This window comes from Staurois parvus, unplaced genomic scaffold (genome assembly GCF_062004578.1).
Source record: "Staurois parvus isolate SC_StPar_1 unplaced genomic scaffold, SC_StPar_1.0 ptg000989l, whole genome shotgun sequence".
Taxonomy (NCBI): Eukaryota; Metazoa; Chordata; class Amphibia; order Anura; family Ranidae; genus Staurois; species Staurois parvus.
This window is the reverse complement of record NW_028318785.1, coordinates 485,581-504,182: the sequence shown is the minus strand read 5'-3', so window position 1 is coordinate 504,182 and position 18,602 is coordinate 485,581. Positions and strand designations below refer to the sequence as shown.

General features: G+C 39.3%; 1 protein-coding gene across 1 annotated transcript in view; it reads left to right on the top strand.

The window, feature by feature from the left end:
- Positions 1-18,602, top strand: part of CAPN1 (calpain 1) — a 110,959-nt gene that overhangs the window by 23,586 nt on the left and 68,771 nt on the right. The window contains exon 3 of the mRNA XM_089657402.1: positions 7,793-7,862. Coding sequence (XP_089513528.1) covers positions 7,793-7,862 — 70 coding nt within the window. The remainder of the gene's footprint in view (positions 1-7,792; positions 7,863-18,602) is intronic.

Sequence of the window (18,602 nt, the reverse complement as noted above, 5' to 3'; positions counted from 1 at the left end):
TAATACTGTATGACATTCCATCCAGAGCAACCTTCCTTTTTATATTCCTCTCTCTGAGGACAGCAGAATTTTCTTCCCTGGAGGACAGTCAGTTGTTCTGCCCCTTTTTATTGCAGCGTGATCTGGTTAACTGATGAGGTATATGGGGACTTCATCCACTACCCCTGACATTACTAAAGGATTGGGCATAATATTCAGTATATGTAATACTTCAGAAGACTGTCAGACTGCCAACTCACTGTAAGAGTTGGTTAGAGACTGTGGACATTCTGCATGTGTGTTCAGCAAGGGAAGTGTTACTGCTGAACACTGTCATTAGAGGACCTTTACAAATCAGCACTCACATTCTCACAGCTGAAATCTACAAAAGACTGTATAGCAAGAACCAAAAGGCCAAAGCTTGGGCACCAGCAAGCTAGATATTTACCATATCAGCCTGTTGTACTAAAAACAACGCAAAAGGGGTTTTCAGTGTTTCCTCACTCTGTTCAAAACTAAAAAAAAAAAGGCTATACATACACTATTGGCTCACTTTTGTCTTTTGGACAGTTTTTGATGCAGAACTGAGGGCAGCTTACGCAAACAGATTTGTGAATATGAAAGTTGTTAACAAGAAAATAACCACCGTACTGATGTTAGATTGCTTCTGTTCACACACTCCTCTAAGTGCCCCACCCAAGCCGTGTCATTTTCCATGCTTTTGCATGTATTGTTGTATGTCTCATACAGTAGGAGAAAACATCTTTTCTTTGGCAAGATTTGAGATTTAAACCACCTAATGTTTTAATTTTCTCAGTAACTCCTTTTAGTGAGATCTTGGCACTCAAATTCTCAGGTGGGAACCCTTCTTTCCTTGTTAGATTTTTATTTTATTTCATGTGCAAAGAAAGCATCAGGAGAAGTAAAAACAACCTACTGTGGGGAGAAACATCCATAATTAAGACATGGGTGGGGACAGAACTAGGAACTATGATTGGGAATATCACCACTGGAATCCCCTATAGAAAAACACTGGGTGGCTCGATCCACAAAGTGTCACCATTAACTCAAATACTATTTTCAAAAGATGGATGTGTGTTTTTGTTATGTTTTAATCTTTCTGTCTGGTTATAGACCAATGTTTATCTCAAGTATGTTTAAATTCATTTTGTGTTTTAATACATTTATTTTTGGACGCACTGGGAAATTGACTGGCTTGGTAATTTACACGTTTTACATAATACAGCTTTTAGCAAGTGGTTTCTCCCTTGGCTTAGTTTATGAATAATGTATGATCTCTGTTAAACTTTACTGCTAGTTGTAACACGTTTGTCCTTTCAATTTTTATGGTTTCATGCACACTAGCATTTGTTAAGCTCCTAGAAGCTATTAGCATTTTTTTCTGCTCTTAGAAGCTAAATAGTGTTATCCTATGTGCCCATGCGCACTACTGATAACTACTACTACTATTATCATTTTTTGAGTTTCAGCATCAAGGATCAAAATTTTTTTTGTACAGTTTTTTTGGAACGTTTTTTCAGCAGAAAAAAAATGCTAAATGCTCCTAACAGCTTTTTTTTCAGCTTTTGTTTCCTCTACATGTACTGTAAAAATGCTAATACAATTCTAATGCTTTTAAGCGCTACTAAAAAACCCTATTTCCAGCGTTTTTTGAGCTTAAAAAATTTCTGGTGTGCATGGAACCTGTATGTGTGTTTGTACTGTATATATACTGCTTGATTTAAATTAAATCACAAGCTGACAAAGTGTGCAGGCCACCCTCCTGAAACAGTTCTTGCCACTTTGAGGCGGTCCTTCTCAATAACGAAAGGTGTGTTTTTTTGTTTTTTTTTGCATGCTTTATTTAACCTTATTTTAAAATGGAACTTCAGGCATTTATTTATCTACAGTACAATGTAAAGAAAAAGTTAAGTTTCATGAGGTGTATGCTACTTTAATTATGGCTTTACTTTCTTTAATATTTAAACTTTCATTGAGGCTGGATATTATAGCCCTTGCTATTTTTCTGGCCTGCCGCAGCTATTGCCACTGCAGAAAGTTAATATCTGCCATTCAACTTGATTTTCTCTAGTGGCATAAAAGATTGCTGCATCATTTTTATTCATCAGATACTGTGGGCTTAAAACTGACAGTGGTATGTTTAGGGCTCCTGTACATGGGTGATTCCAGCATGCTTCCAGGTGCATTTAGGTAATATTGAAGATCTGTTTGAGACACACCTGAGAACTTGGTTCCTTCATAGGTGTCTCTGACATCAAGCCTTTTCAAGCTGCATTTTCATTCTTATTAACCTGTATTCGGAGAAAAGCAGTTCTGACTTGAAACAAATGCCCATGTAAACAAGTCCTTAAAGCAGAACTTCATACTTTTTTTTTTTTTTAAATCCCTCTATCCTCAAAACACATACTTGTGAATTCTACTAATTCTAGGCCTCTGTCCCGTTGATTGAAAAAACTGGTAAAAAATAACATTATTTGTCTCTGTTGTGATAAGTTAAAGCATGTCAAGTAAGGTCATACACAAGATCTAGATATAGCCTGCAGCTTCGATGATTGTGCATTAGCCACACTGTGGTTTTGGGTGGTACCTCAACCGTTTTCTACATGTAGTATCCGTGTTTTAACACAAATAAACTTATTTAACATTTCTGAAGACAACTTTTTTTCTTTTAATTTGAAAGCACAGAGATTGGTATACCAAAACAAAAATAAGAGGAATGGGTGCCCAAAACAGCCAAATGAAATAATTAATACATATGTTCCTTTTGCTGTCATGTGAAACAGCCACCACACTACTTTACAAAAAAAAATGGCAACCGTCCCAATCTATAACCAGTCTTGGCAGGTTCACATGGAAGGGCAATGCACATCGCAAACAAACCAAGGATTTCCTAGCAACACTTACCTGCCAGCCTGCAAAACCTCCAATTTTGCCCTGTCTAACAGTTTACAAATGTGGCCAAACTAAACCCTCTGTTTTTAATGCAAACACATGCAAAAGCCCCAGTCCTGTGTAAAGGGTCCTCTGTATACTGTGGACCTAACTCTGAAATCTCCAGAGCCTTCATAGTAGGAGCACACATATCAATGGATAGGTTAAAGGCAGGTGTGGCTGGAGGAGCCCATTCTTTTTTTTTTTCGTGGCATTGGCTAATTTGGATGCAGAGATGCACTGGGTGCCTTTACTGTAATTTTGCTATAGCTGGCCGTCACGTGTGTCCCTCTACCTTTTAAGGAGGGATGGGCTCCTCTAGGCATACCTGAACCTTAACCTATCCATTAATATATGTACTCCTACTATGGAGGCTCTGGAAATTATAGAGTTAGGTCCACAGTATACAGAGGACCCTTGATGCGGGACTGTGGCTTACGCATGTATTTGCAAATGTGTGCATACAAAACCCTCTGTTTTTAACACAAACTGTTAGACAGGGCCAAATTGGTTGTTTTGCAGGCTGGCTGGTAAGTGTTGCTGGGAAATCCTTTGTCTGCGACCATACTACTTTAGTTCATTATGTAAATATAGTCAGTGGAAGAGGAGACTTTTTTTGCTTTGGTTAATATACATCTACAGACATCTATATGATCAGAGATGATGGAGAAGAGACGTTGGAACATGTAGTAACTGCACACTGCCAAATCTTTGTTTTCCCATCAGAGATTTGTAAATGAACAAGAACTGTCGTTCTATGTAAAGCAGCATCCTACCTACTATTGCATAAGTGTGTTTATAATATATGAGTGGATTCATTTCCCAGAAGGAAGATACTGCACAGCTAAGGAAGTAATTGCATGTTGTTCAAGATTTGTGAGTCAGTTGTCATATTTGATGAAAGCAATCAAATAGTCATTAATATTTTGGATTTATGATGTACCATGTTGTTCACACATGGGACTGCTGGATCAAATTCAGAATCTGTTAAGACTACAAACAGATTGTTTGTTTCACCTGCTTCTCTCAACCAATCACACCCTCTCTCTCTGCGAAAAACCATTCAGTCTAGGCACTCTGCTGGATAAACTGTGCCTATGGAGAAGGCGACTCCAGCAGGGTTTTTTGCATTCAGAAAATCTACCTTTCCACCCCCTCCACTTTTCTTTGTCTCTCCCACACTCCCCATACCCATACCTTCTTGGCTTCCCTGCACCGACATCCCCTTACTGCCCACTCTTATTGCCTACTTTCTTTTTACCCTTTTAACCTCAATCTTCATATTGGCCATCATACAGATGGCCAATAGATACATTTTTTATTATTACAATCTTTATATGTGAATTGTAGACACTTTTGCAAAGTCTATCAAATGTCCTTCATACGTGTATGTACACATCTTTGTTAATGAAAATGTTATGGTAATCCATGTTGAATCTGTAGATCATCTATATATCCTAAACAACTTATCACTCTCTGAGTGGAAACTACACGCTTACGTACTGCTGAATCAAGGCTATGAGATATTAACCCAATGAGTTGCTGTTTTCAATAAACAAACAAGACAAATTCTATGAGTCACAAGTATATCCTCATAAAAACAGCACTTTACCTATTGTAGCCATAATAATTTGCTTAAAATTCTACCAATAATGAAACCCATAGTAATAAAAAGGTCTAAATCAATAAATGTTATATGAAGTATCTTCCACCAAAGTGTAGTAGAGTGAAAAAGGATAAAGTCCACTACATAGATCTTTTTTTAGGGAAAGTCTCTATAATTCATATATAGTTGTGTTGAAAATAATAGCAGTCAGACATCACTAACCTGATCAATCACTGTTTTTGGTAGAAATGATATTTCTACATGGCAAATAATTTACTAGCAGGTGTAGTAGAGTAATAGAAATCCAACAGACCCAACAGTCATGACATGCATGCTGGTTATTCTGTGTAATTGAATCACTAATTGAAAGGGGCATGTTCAAAATAATAGCAGTGTGGAGTTCTATTAGTGAGGTCATTCATTCTTTGAAAAACAGGTGGCAATTATTGCCCTTATTTAAGGAAGGAAGGCAGCAAATGTTGTACATGCTGGTTACAGTGCATTTCTCTCTGAAATTCTGAGGAAAATGGGTCGTTCCAGACATTGTTCAGAAGAACAGTGTACCTTGATTAAAAAGTTGATTGGAGAGGGGAAAACATATAAAGAAGTGCAGAAAATGATAGGCTGCTCAGCTAAAATGATCGCAAATGATTTAAAATGGCAACCAAAACCTAAAAGACGTGGAAGAAAGCGAAAAACTACCATTCGAATGGATAGAAGAATAGCCAAAATGGCAAGGACTCAGCCAACAATCAGCTTCAGGAAGATCAAAGAAGGTCTAAAGTTACCTGTGAGTACTGTTACACTTTGAAGACGCCTATGTGAAGCCAAGCTATCTGCAAGAAGCCCCCGCAAAGTCCCACTGTTGAAAAAAAGACCTGCTGAAGAGGTTACAATTTGCCAAAGAGCACATTGACTGGCCTAAAGAGAAATGGCGCAACATTTTGTGGACTGATGAAAGTAAGATTGTTCTCTTTGGGTCTAGTGGCCGGAGACAGTTTGTCAGACGACCCCCAAACACTGAATTCAAGCCACAGTACACTGTGAAGACAGTGAAGCATGGTTGCGCAAGCATCATGATATGGGGATGTTTCTCATACTATGGTGTTGGGCCTATTTATCGCATACCAGGGATCATGGATCAGATTGAATACATTAGAATACTTGAAGAGGTCATGCTGCCTTATGCTGAAGACGAAATGCCCTTGAAATGGGTGTTCCAACAAGACGACCCCAAACACATCAGTAAACGTGCAACATCTTGGTTCCAGACCAACAAGATTGACGTTATGGAGTGGCCAGCCCAATCCCCGGATCTTAATCCAATAGAAAACTTGTGGGGTGACATCAAAAATGCAGTTTCTGAGGCAAAACCAAGAAATAGAGAAGAACTGTGGAATGTAGTCCAATCATCCTGGGCTGGAATACCTGTTCACAGGTGCCAGTAGTTGGTTGACTCCATGAACACAGATGTACAGCAGTTCTCAGAAACAGTGCTTATACAACTAAATATTAATTGATTCAAAGGAAAGCAAAATCTTCAAACATTTTTCAGTTTCTATAGTGAATGTTTGAGTTTGTAAAGAAGAATACAAACACTGCTATTTTTTTGAACAGTCTAATAGTCACTTTTTTTTTAGAGGAACAACACAAATTTGATATATTTTTCTTCATGTTTTTTTATTTGGAATAGAATGTGTAGTGTTCCCAATGCATTTGTGTGTATGGAAATAAAAGCTATTAGAAGGATTTTGAGCTTTATTCACTTTTTTCAACACACTGCTATTATTTTGAACACAACTGTAGATCCACTCCAACACCACCGTGTTCCTTAGGTGACAATCTCCCCATCAGACTACATACCAAATCATGGTGTTAATTAGGTACAACTATCTTTTCCAGCCAGATCACACAGCAGTCAGTTGATACGAAGTCGGGAGATTCAAAGATGAGCTGAAGCCATTGACCATGTGCTGCTTCCTGAACATTGGGCAGAGAACAGAAGTTTACTGACTGCTGTGCAATCTGGCTGGAAAAGATTTGTGAACTGGACTGATTGGACCCATTATTTGTGGTGGCGATTGGGGGACCAAGAGGAGGATATTGTGCCTAATTAACACCATGTTTTGGTGAGTGTGTAGTCTGATGGGGAGATTGTCACTTAAGGAATGTGCTGGAGCGGAACTATATGAATTATAGAGACTTTCCCTAAAAAAGATCTATGTGGTGGACTTTATCCTTTTTCACTCTACTACAGTTGTGGAAGATACTCCATAGAATTTTTATTTATTTAGACCTTTTTATTACTATGTGTTTCATTATTGGTATTATTTTAAGCAAATTGTTATGGCTATGATAAGCAAAGTGTTGTTTTTACGAGGATATACTTGTGACTCATATCATTTGTCTCATTTATATGTCGTATTCATATATTTCATATAGTCGTTCATGTCAATAACAGGAAAAAGATACGCAAAAAAAGAAAATTGGTAACAAATTTTACATAGCGTGAAAAAAATGCTCATTGTGTTCAGACAAAGTATACTTCATATATTCATTGACTTCTATAACAGCAAAAAGATATATGTGAAAAAGAGAATTGGTAACATGTAAGTTAAGTAGTAACATAGGTTGAAAAAAAAAAAGTCCATTATGTACAAACAGAAGTCTAGTTAGAATGTTTTCAAAGATAGGTTTACATTTAAGGGCTGATTCACACGGAGAGCCGTATACTGTGAAAAACAAGCCTATTTTTTGGCCCGGCAGTCACAGATGTTTGCATTTAGCTGTTTGGACAAATCAATGATTTCCGACTGTACACTGGTAACCACACATGTAAGCATTTACTTGTGTACAGGGACAGGAGTGCACCCCTGGACACAGACATTTGCGTACAGGACCGCTCATCCATCCCTGTACGAAAGTAAACACTCGGATGTGCAGTTACCAGTATTTAATCACAGCCTGTCGTTGATTTGTACAGACCACTCTATAAGACACCTGTGACTGCCAATACAGAAATACTCTAGTTTTTCATGGTACCTGGCTGTCGGCACCCATGTGATTGAGCCCTTAGTGCATTCAAGGTTCAGTGAAGGTTGAACATATGGCATAGCAGGTGATTAAATATAGCATTTGCTTTAACGTCTTTACTTTGCCTGGTTAATCACAGCTACAATATGCACATACATACAATCATATTTTAAGTTATTTTATTCTCATTGTGCTAATTCTTCTTCTTTTTATTGTTTACAGCAACTTGTGTCTAATCCTCAGTTTATAGTGGATGGTGCTACAAGGACAGACATCTGCCAAGGGGCTCTCGGTAAGGAGTAAAACCAAAGCATTATTTATTATTATTATTATTATTATTATATTTATTTTTATTATATTTATTTTTATGGACAGAGATATCACCATTTAGGAATCAGATCTACTGTGTATCTATCTTTGTTGATGGGAAACTGTATAGCTATAATCAATATAGACACTCTACTGCTAAAATCAATAAATATAACACAACTGTATAAAGAAAGAAAGTACTATAGGTGTATAAATCTATAGTATCTACCACTTTAATTACTTATGTTCACTGTGCTGCTTGGAAAGTGCAACTCTCAAAAAAGATTATAAAGTAGCAGGTTTGCAAGTAAATGTGGATTACTTAGTAAAGTGTTACTAAACCCACAACAGTAAAATCAGTCTGTACATGCAGTAAAGCATGCCTGTTATACTCACTGTGGAACTTAAGGGATTAATCCTCTGCATTGTGTAAAAAGGATTTTTGATCCTGTCTTCTCTGATCCCCCCCCCCTTCTTCCATGTTCCCCATTTCATCTCCTGATAGAACACAGCCTCTCGGACACTCTGCACATGCTCAGTTTGGTGTATACTGCTAGAGAGTTTTTTCTTTTTCTTTGGGAGGGTGCATGTGATCAGCACAGGGCCAATCAGCACTGTCCAGATAGAGGGTCAGGGATTATGCAATCTTATAGGGCAGTGAGAGAAGAATGAAAACTCCTACAAGCTTTAACCAGTGCTCAGCTGGACACTGATAGAAGTCACAAGTCTGCTCTAATTGCTGATGAGAAAAGGTATTTACTAGTTTATTATTACTAAAGTAATTGCATTTCCATGTTCTGGTACTGTGGGAGACAAGATAGTGAGTGTAGGATCCTGGGTTTAGTAACACTTTAAATATGATTTATTAAAAATAATGCATAACACAAGCCGAAAGCATTAGAAAAACCCAAAAGCAAAAGATTAATAGCCTCACAATAGATGGAATAAACGTAAGAGGAAAGCATAGGGAATATATGCAAACAAATTTTTTGAGTTTATCAAAGTGGTATTAAACCCACGTTTTAATAAGGTTTTATAATAGAAGAGACCCTATCGGTCTCTTCTGTCATAAAAGCGCTGAGCAAACTGTTGGTGCTATATAAATCCTGTATAATAATAAATGCTTCCCCCTGCTTGTAAGCTGCCATGCACACTGAGCCGTACATGCTTAGAATTCATTTATAGTACCCAATCTGTGCAGTGGTTATGTGACTCATGGGTGTGTGCACGTGCACAGGAGTGGCATCATCCTGCATTGGCCATTCAAGCGGCCAAAGCGACAGAACCAGAAGAAAAAGTAGGCAATGATGGGAGTGGTGACAGCACAATGCTGGAGGGCTTCCTTTGACAGGTAAGCCTGTCATAATGTGCTAATGCATTCTAGGAAATGATCACATAAACCTGATTGGGGCCAGGTTAAACAAGTTTTATTAAGAGTTTAATACCGCTTTAGTACCACAAGTGTTGGCCTAAAAGTAATTTTTTATATGACTTAATATTTTATAAGATTCCTCTTGTATTTTTTTTTTGCTGAGATTTAGAGATTAGCCATGAATGGGAATGCTCAGTGGCTTTGTGGAAACTCATTTTAACAACTTTTGAAATAACATTTAAGGCACAAAGAGGGTACATAAGCTGTCCATCTCAGACTAAGGTCACTTTTACACAGGCAGATTCCACGAGTAGATCCACCTATTCAGCGCGTGATCTGTCCTCTGATCTCCACTGAGCAGGCGGGTGATAGGCCTGTGTCTGCTCTGCTTATGCAGATCAGATACAGCTGGCTTTCCTCTATAGGCGATTGAATGTAAACGGACCACCTGTCTGTTTGCGTTCGACTGTCGTCCAATCCACTAGATGGATGGGAAATGAATCCCCTATCTGTCTATTTTTAGCAGATCGGATGCAGACAGGTGTAAACTGACCCATGTCCGTTTACATCTTCCGCTCCATACAGTGTGATGGATGGTCCAAACGGTCCTTAGGCCCCTTTCACATGGGTGTCATGCAGTCAGTCACGTTTTTTTCAAAGGAAATAATTTTAGTTTACATCAGTTTTATATCAGTTTTCAGTGCAATTCCGTTCAGTTTATTCAAGTTTGCGCATCAGTTCAGTCTGCATCCATTTGTGCATCCTTTTTTCTTAGTTTGTTGCAGAAACCAATCAGAGATGACAATTGTATAAACAAATGTTTCTTGCCTAAAAGCGAAACAGATGTAAATGGACAACATCCATTTACATCTTTTCTATGCCGTTTCAATGAATCTGGACATTGGCTGTTCCGCTTAAAATAATGGAACCGCATGGGCACGGATGCAACCAGATGATAATCTGTTTACATTAGTTTGTCCATAGAAATTAATTGCTGTCCAGTTGAAAAACAGACTGACGGAACGCCCTTGTGAAAGGGTCCATACAAAGCAGCACTAAAACATAGCAATTGTGTTGCACTGCAGAGCAGATATTAGAGTCTGTGTATGTAATGTAAAAATATGGCTGCCCCTGTGTACACAAATAAATCTCCCCAGTGATCATGCTATGATATTTTAACTTTGTAGCAATTCACAAAGTAAGAGGCTGCACCATGGAATATGTGTCAGACATTTTTAGAGTTCATGTACACTGCAGCTGATAAACTCGCGTTTCAGCATTTTTCAGCAGCCCCTGAACTCACTCTAATGTTTTCCTATGTGTCCATGTACACATCTTCGTTTACAGGCATTTGAGTTTACAGTCTTTTTTTTGAACACAGAAAACTTGTGTTCAGCAGTCGATTTTATCAGCGTTCCAAACGCTTGTAAACGCGGCAAATCGCGTTTATAAGCATTTGCTTTTTGATTTTATTTTAACTCTTCCAGTTCCCAATGCTGTCCAGATTTTTTTTTCATCATGAAAAATGCATGCAAAGTGTTTTCGGGGTATTCAGATGGACAAAACACTGGACACAGGATGTTCCTACCAAGCTGGTCACACATTGTAAGGACCAATTCACACTTCAGACCTCTCCCACCCTTGGAAACAAAAGATATGTTAATGACCATTCACACCTCAAATTCCTCATGAAGACCAACTGCCAGGTGGCCTTAATGACTCACTCCACCAGCCACCTTTCCCACCCTTGGAAACAAAAGAAATGTTAATGAGCAACTCACACCTAATTATCTCAACACATACTGCTGTCTCTGCTTCTACTCTGTATTTCTCTGACACAGTCTGAAATAGTTAATAATTTACCCCTTTTCAGTGCATTCTGGGCATTTAGGAGGTTCTCCTGTGCTTATCTTTAAAAACCGCTTCTAAACGCAAACGCGCATAAACGTGTTATGCAAACGCATCTAAACAGACTTTTTTTAACTTACGTTTTCCAGCAGTCAGTTCCATTGTTCAGAAGTGTCCCGTGTACATGGGGCCTTAAACACAGCCAAGAACTGCGTATGTAGCATGATATATATGACTGGTTTATGATTTCTCGGAATTGGATGTTTTTGTTTTCGGTGATATACCTAACTAATGGTAAAACTGCCCCCTACCTCCTAAAACCTATACTAACTAACTCATGGAAGAATATGGAATAGATCTGTATACACTAAAGTGGAACTTCCCCTAAAAAGGGAAGTTCTGCTTTAAGTCAACCCTCCCTCCATCCCCCTCTACGACATGTGGCATATCCTTTTTTTGGGGGGAGGGAGTAGGTACCTAGTTTTCACAGGTATCTGCTCCCACTTTCTCCACCCACCCTCTCCTTTCACTCGCAGCTTTCTGGGACATGTCACAGGTTCCAGAAGGCTGCGGGACCATTTACAAAGTGCAGCACAGGTTGTACAGGTCCAATAGGCAGCCAGCTGTGAAGTTGCAAATTGTCACAGACAACTTCTCACACTAGAGATGCCGATGCCAGGAACCTGAAGACTAGTGAACAACTAGCCCGGGTGAGGACGGTGCTGGATCCCTGGACAGGTAAATATCCTTTTTATTAAAAGTAATCAACTACAGGATTTGTGAAGAACTGTTGTCAGGCCATTCCGATCCAGTGACGTGATCCAGTGACGTGATCCAGCTTCCCTCTGTCAGCTAGCGACCGCTTCAGGGGAGCAAAGGGAGCGCCGACAACAGATGGGCCATAGTAAGCCTATGGGTGAAGTCATAGTTCTCAGGCATGCCAGGTGTTGTTGAGAGCTCTCTCCTGCCTGCAGTCAGTGGGAGCGGCTGGCACAGGTTTTCAGAAGCATGCTGAGATGCTGAGCCCGCTGCCAGTCAGGCATCTGGGTGAATCCCGACCTTAAAGTCGGGATCCTTCCAGAGCCTGAACCTGCTCTGTGATGTCAGCTGACAGTGGCCTTTTAGTCCACTGTCGGTTGAATGTGGGTCACAGGAGGATAGAAATGAGTGCAGTCCTGTGACTCAGAAGAAATGTATGACCACAAAAGCTTTGGCCACACTTCTCTCTTAATGCACTTTAATATTACTTACCTCTGTCACTATGTGCCAGTTTATGTGAACTGACATTCTGAGATTTCCAGATGTAGATTTGTGAAAAGATCCCATGTGCTGAGCCTGGGAGCAGTGGGCTGTTTCCTCTTTTATAACCTTTTTTTCCCCCTCTCTCTCTCTCTTTTTAGTTAACCTTGCAGCAGTGGAAAATGTATTGATTTTATAGGAGATACAGAAAATTGCATGAGTACAAAGATCTGTAGTTGTAGGTGGAGGACTGAGAATGTAGAGACCTATGGAGAGGCACTTGTTTCTGTAGGTGACCTGCTACTGTTTATACGGAGATTGCTGACACATGTTAAAAGTTACCCTTCAGGTTTGGTGTTCTGCATGAACAATAGTTTAGACTGTAGGGGCTTTGTTGGGCGTAGTGGTGTGGGTATTGGAAGGCGTGCTCTGTGTGGATTTATTTTGGGTGTGTGACACAGGGATTCCCTCAGGCGTTACTCCCTCCTCCTGTCTCACATTTCTCTTTTCTGAGTCACTGCTCTGGAGCTGAGGCGTGTCAGTGTTACTAGCAGTGTGTGCAGCCTAAATGTGTATGTATGGTGGATGTATAAAGCCTAATGTGTGCAGAAATTAGGGACAGACTTCCTAAAGGCTGCAAAGAAAGCTTGGAGTTTTAGGTGATACCCCTTATTGACTAACCTTAAGTGGATTAAAGGTCCAAAACATAAAATTGTGACAAACTTACCTCCTGTTTGCATTCTTGTTTGAAATTCTCAGCCCATGTTACATTCTTGGCCTGGAGCTTGTGTGCCAGGTTAAATGACCTCCTGTGTGTGCACAGGAGTTATGTTATTCAGTGCCAGTCCATAACGATTGAAGACCTGGCACATGAAAAAGGTGGGGGGGGGGAGACGCCAACGAGAGACATTGTGGTTGTTGGTGGAGAGGGGAGTATTTGTAGACAATTGGTTCTGCTTGTCTTCTAAAAACCTTTTCACAAGTCTTAATGAATTTGGAGTTGTCTCGTGTAATCCATTGCTCTGTTGCTGCAGTGGTGCTCCCACGCCACCATCTTCTTTTCTTATGCCATCAGCTCGCTGCCTCTTCATGGTCCTTGCACCCAACCCCCCTGATGACTTGCAGAATGTGTAATATGTTGGAGATTGCCCAGGTTGTGCACAATATTGTGGAATTTGCTCTGAAGCCTCCTGGAATGCATGACATAAATATCAGGCAGGGAAGGTACATCATTCTTGCCTAGGAAAGAAAGCTGGAAGTGCAGAACTAGGGGCTTTATGTTAAATTAAATAAATGCCCAGATGTGTAATGGGGAAGGGATGCAGAAAATTATAGAAGGTCATTTGAAGATGGTGAGGGTCTGCTTTAGATTATTGAAGATGAAAACTTCTGGGATGGCTCGGATCCCTTTTTGTCAGGCTTTATATTGTAGAAAACCTAAAGAAGGGTTCTAAGGCATCACAGAAGTATGCATATTTAAAATATGTTAGCTAATAAAGGGTATTCCCTAAACTCCATACTTTCTGCATTAATTGATGGCCAACGTGGTACAATACTGAATTACCACTAAACACGGAAGATAGAGATTTATTACATGTTAACGTTGTATGTGGAATGCTGCACCCAATGCTCAATGTTCTATTTTTATTGTTTTATGGTATATAGATGTATCATAAACATTACTGCTCTGATTCAGGGTTTTCTGGTACTTATCAGTACTCTTTATCTTCCCCTGCACTATGTTCTGGGTATGTATACACAAAGATTTCTTGTATATAGCAGGGACCATGCAGGGAACCATGATCTCCGTTGTCTAATACTTTGTATTATATGCTCTTGTCCACCCGGGTGTACTACGGTGCACACCCATGTGAAGGATGTGTTTACCTATGCAGAGATGCAAAAGGATTCCGTGCATCACCTTGGCAGCAATCTCATTCATGTCAATTGAGGACAAACGTAGTCCTCAAAGTAAAGCTTGCAAAATAAACACAATTACACAATAAAGCATTAACAAAAGATTTTGGGATTATATGGTATATTTTATGTTTCATTCCCTAAGAAATATACTCCGATTTTTTTAAATAATAAAATTCCACTCTCACGCAAAATTGCGAACTAGAGAAAAGCAAGCAGAGACATGCACATATCCATAAACATAAAATGTACTGACAATGGTTAACGCTGAATAGTGTTGTGTTTTGTACTCAATGCAATGACCATGCACCAGTAACCCAGATGTCTGAGAGCTGCATGCTATTTTATAAGGTGATTACAATGATTTGCATGTATTTTTCAAACACGATGTGTACCTGGCATTCAGAAGTAATGCATATTGTATGGTCACCATGCATACTTAGGCCTCATCCACACAGGTGTACTACAGCATACTCCCATGTAAGGGTCATATTTACCCACACGGGGGTGCAGAGTAGTTTGATGCACAGGTATTCCGTGCATCTCTGTGCATGCAGTCCTATTCATGTCAATTGGGACGCAGTGGCTGCTTGGACACAGATGCTGCTCCTAATTTGACATTTGTGTAACACATACCAGCATGAATGTAAGTTGGAAGCAGCAGCATGGAACACCTTTGCACCCCTGTGGGAGTAAGCATGGTTCTTGTCAGGGTGGATTTGATTTAAATCAAACTGATTTAAATCACTAGTCAGTAAGGCTTGATTTAAATCCTAGTTTTCTACATAGACTAATTCTTGCTGGTATAACTTTAATATGCAAGTAGATGAAGATTTTTAGAATAACAACTTTTCATATTAGTTTTTTTATCCCCAGTTTAATAGGTTAATCATTCATATTTGGACAACTTTTCTGTTGTACTTAGGAAGGAGAAAAATAATCATTACCTTAATAATAACAATTTAAATAGATTTATTCAACTGAAATAATCACATTACAGCATATGTTATTTGCTTAAACAAACATCCATGTTTAACTAATTTGGCTAAACAAAATATATATATTTTAAGAAACGTAGACTGTCAGTCCCTTCCTCCTCACACTTTGTTTCACTTTCTTCTTGTGCAGATCTATTCCACTCCAAACAATCAGAAAAATTATTGTTTCTATTCTATTCACTGAACTTCTTAAAACTTAGCACTGAAGGGGTTGATTCTGTATTCATAGGTTTGTAGAAGTTAGGATTAAGGTCTTTTTCTTAACTCTGTTCATGTTATAACATTTTTGCTGTGAAGAAGAGGCATGTGATCTCCGCTGAGTCAAATTCAGTTTTGATAACTGCAAAGTAAACCAAGCATCTGTGATAATATCTTGTAGGCAGAGAAAATGCCCAATAATCTTACAAAAACCTCTGGAAGAGCATGACATTGTGAATGGATTAATGGCATTTATTTACCAAAAAAATTAAATATATACAGCCTTTTTCTACATAATTAAAAAACTAATCTTTATTTCATGATGGAATAACCTTTGGATGGTAATATATTTTCCTCAAAAAGCATTTTATTAAAAAAAATCCGATTTAAATCAAAATCTGATTTTTTTGATTTTTAAAAAAAATCATTGATTTTTATCCACCCTGGTTCTTGTACAGGTGTACTTTGTAGTACAACTGTGTGAATGAGGCCTAAGTCTACATGGAATGAGGCCTAAGTCTACATGGTGACCACACAACATGCATTCATTCTGAATGTCAGGCACACTTTTTGAGGTCGAAAAAATACATGCAAATCATCATAACTGCCATTAAAAAAAAAATGCCAAAGCTGACTGAACTCCTGCTTTCGGCCAATGAAAGCAGCCAAATGTGGATACTGAGAAGCTGGCTGCTCAAAGATATCGGTGGCCGGCGGGGAGCTCCAGGACAGCGCATTCCTGGACTGAAGATGAATATAGTTCTGCTTTAACAGTCTATTTGCCTTTAGTAAAGCAACACTTAAGTGTCCCACTAACCCTGGTTCCCCAAAGTGGTTAATGTTAACCCCCATCCAAGGGTTAATGGGATAATCAAAAGGGTTGATAAATGGCTAGGGATCAGTATTATCTGAGGGATAAGAGGTGGCCAATGAATGATGGAAAGTCATCTCTGGGGTCAATCAATCTTTTGAGGTCTCTGTGGAGATCTACACTAGTCCCTAGTTCTAAAGGTGAAGTTGCTAGTAGCGAGACAGTGCTACCCAAGGTTGAATGGCCTTGAGCTGTCTCTGTCAGCTGTGTGTTTTTTCTGGTCTCCTTGTCTGTGACCTTCCACCCTCTTTTTTTCTTGGAGGGATATTTGTATATCTTCACTTCTAGCGCTGAGGATATTCCCTCACCTCAGACTCTAATAGAGAGCCAATGCATACACCATCTCAAACTCTGTTGAAGAACCAGTGAGTACATATATAGTAATAGGAGTGATGCCAAGGAACTGAATTCTGTGCATTTATTAAAAACTCTTCATTTTAACTACCATATTGGCAGCTGTTAATACCAAGAGGAAGTATCAACAGCGGTCACAAGAGAATTATCGATAATGATAATTATTCAAAGTATTATTATTTAAATTAGTATTTAATGTGTGGGCGTTGATGAACAGTCTGAAACTTCATGAAAACATCTATATTCTGATGAGTTTGGACCCTAGACAATGGCCAATTGGTTGGATTGGGGGCCTTCCATAAACATGAGAACTTCACCTATTAAAGTGTTTCTAAAGGCAGAAGGTATTTTGTGCCCTAATGCATTCTATGCATTAAAATGATATTATAGGCATTAAAACATAAATAAATAAACATGCTATACTTAACCGCTCAGTGCAGTGGTTATGCATAGAGCAGCCCAGATCCTCTTCTTCTCAGGTCCCCCGCCGGAGCTCCTGGCCCCTCCCTCCTGGCCCCTCCCTCCTGTCGAGTTCTCCCTTAGCAAGCAGCTTGCCACTTTATTAGGTACACCTTGCTAGTACCTAGCAGAATCCCTTTTGCCTTCAGAACTTCTTTAATTTTTCATGGCATAGATTTAAGAAGGTGTGGAAATCATTCCTCAGAGATTTTGGTCCATTTTGGCCTGTCTCTCATCTCAAACCAGTCTGCCCATTCTCTTTTGACCTCTGACATCGCGTCCACACAACTGCCGCTCACGGGATATTTTCTCTTTTTTGGACCATTCTCTGTAAACCCTCAAGATGGTTGTGCATGAAAATCCCAGTAGATCCCTGGTGGAGTCAAAGTGTTATTCCGTTGGTATCTCGTTCCGGCACAGTTAGCCAAGATCTACACCCATTATACTTTAGGGGATGTGGGCAAGAACTGGACTGAATATCCCCAGAAAAACGCCAAGACGGCATTATTCTCTGACCTGTTGAGCAAGATGCCCAAATACCTCAGAATCCTTGCCTTCTATATCTTTTCAGTGGCCAACATCACTGTGGCTCGACCGTAGAAAACACCTGTCGTCAACATTGCGTTAGTTAAACACAAAATCTCCTGGATTATGATTAATGAAAAACTGGTCAGTATCCTTCAGGATAAACAGCTCAGATTTGAAAAGATTTGGAACCCCTGGATAAGGTACCTCCAATCCCCCTACCAAGCGAGGGTCATCTGGGGGCTGATTGGCAGGGACGAGGTGATCACCCTTCTTCTTCCTCTTTCTCTTCTTTTCTCTCTTTCCTTGACTTTGTTTCCTCTTTTTTCTTTTCTATCCCAATTTTGTACTGATTTTTATATCTTTATATTAGTACAAGTTTAAAGGGTCTCCCAACCCAATGTGACTATAGTTGGTAGCTGGGAATTTCTTGAGGTTGTTTAGTTATAGCTTACCTTTCCTTTATGTTCATCTGTTCCATTATATACAATGTGTATCTAGTGAATGTTCGGTGATATTGATGCCTATTATTCAGGCGTGGGCGGGACCTTTCTGTAGCATTAGTGGAAATCACCCTACTCCTTAGGGCGCAATTAGTTCTGGTTGTCATCTCCCTGGCATTGACCTGCTGCATTCTGAGGAGCGGGGGGAAGGATCCCGTCCTGCCGGTTATTGATATGTAGTGGCTATATGACGTTTATTTTATTTATTTTTTTTGCCTTGTACCACACTGTCATGAAATATCTATTTTCAATAAATATTATTGGAAAAGAAAATCCCAGTTTTTGAAATACTCAGACCAGCCCGTCTGGCACCAACAACCATGCCACGTTCAAAGTCACTTAAATCCCCTTTCTTCCCCATTATGATGCTCGGTTTGAACTTCAGCAAATCGTCTTCACCACATCTAGATGTCTAAATGTATTTAGTTGTTGCCATATG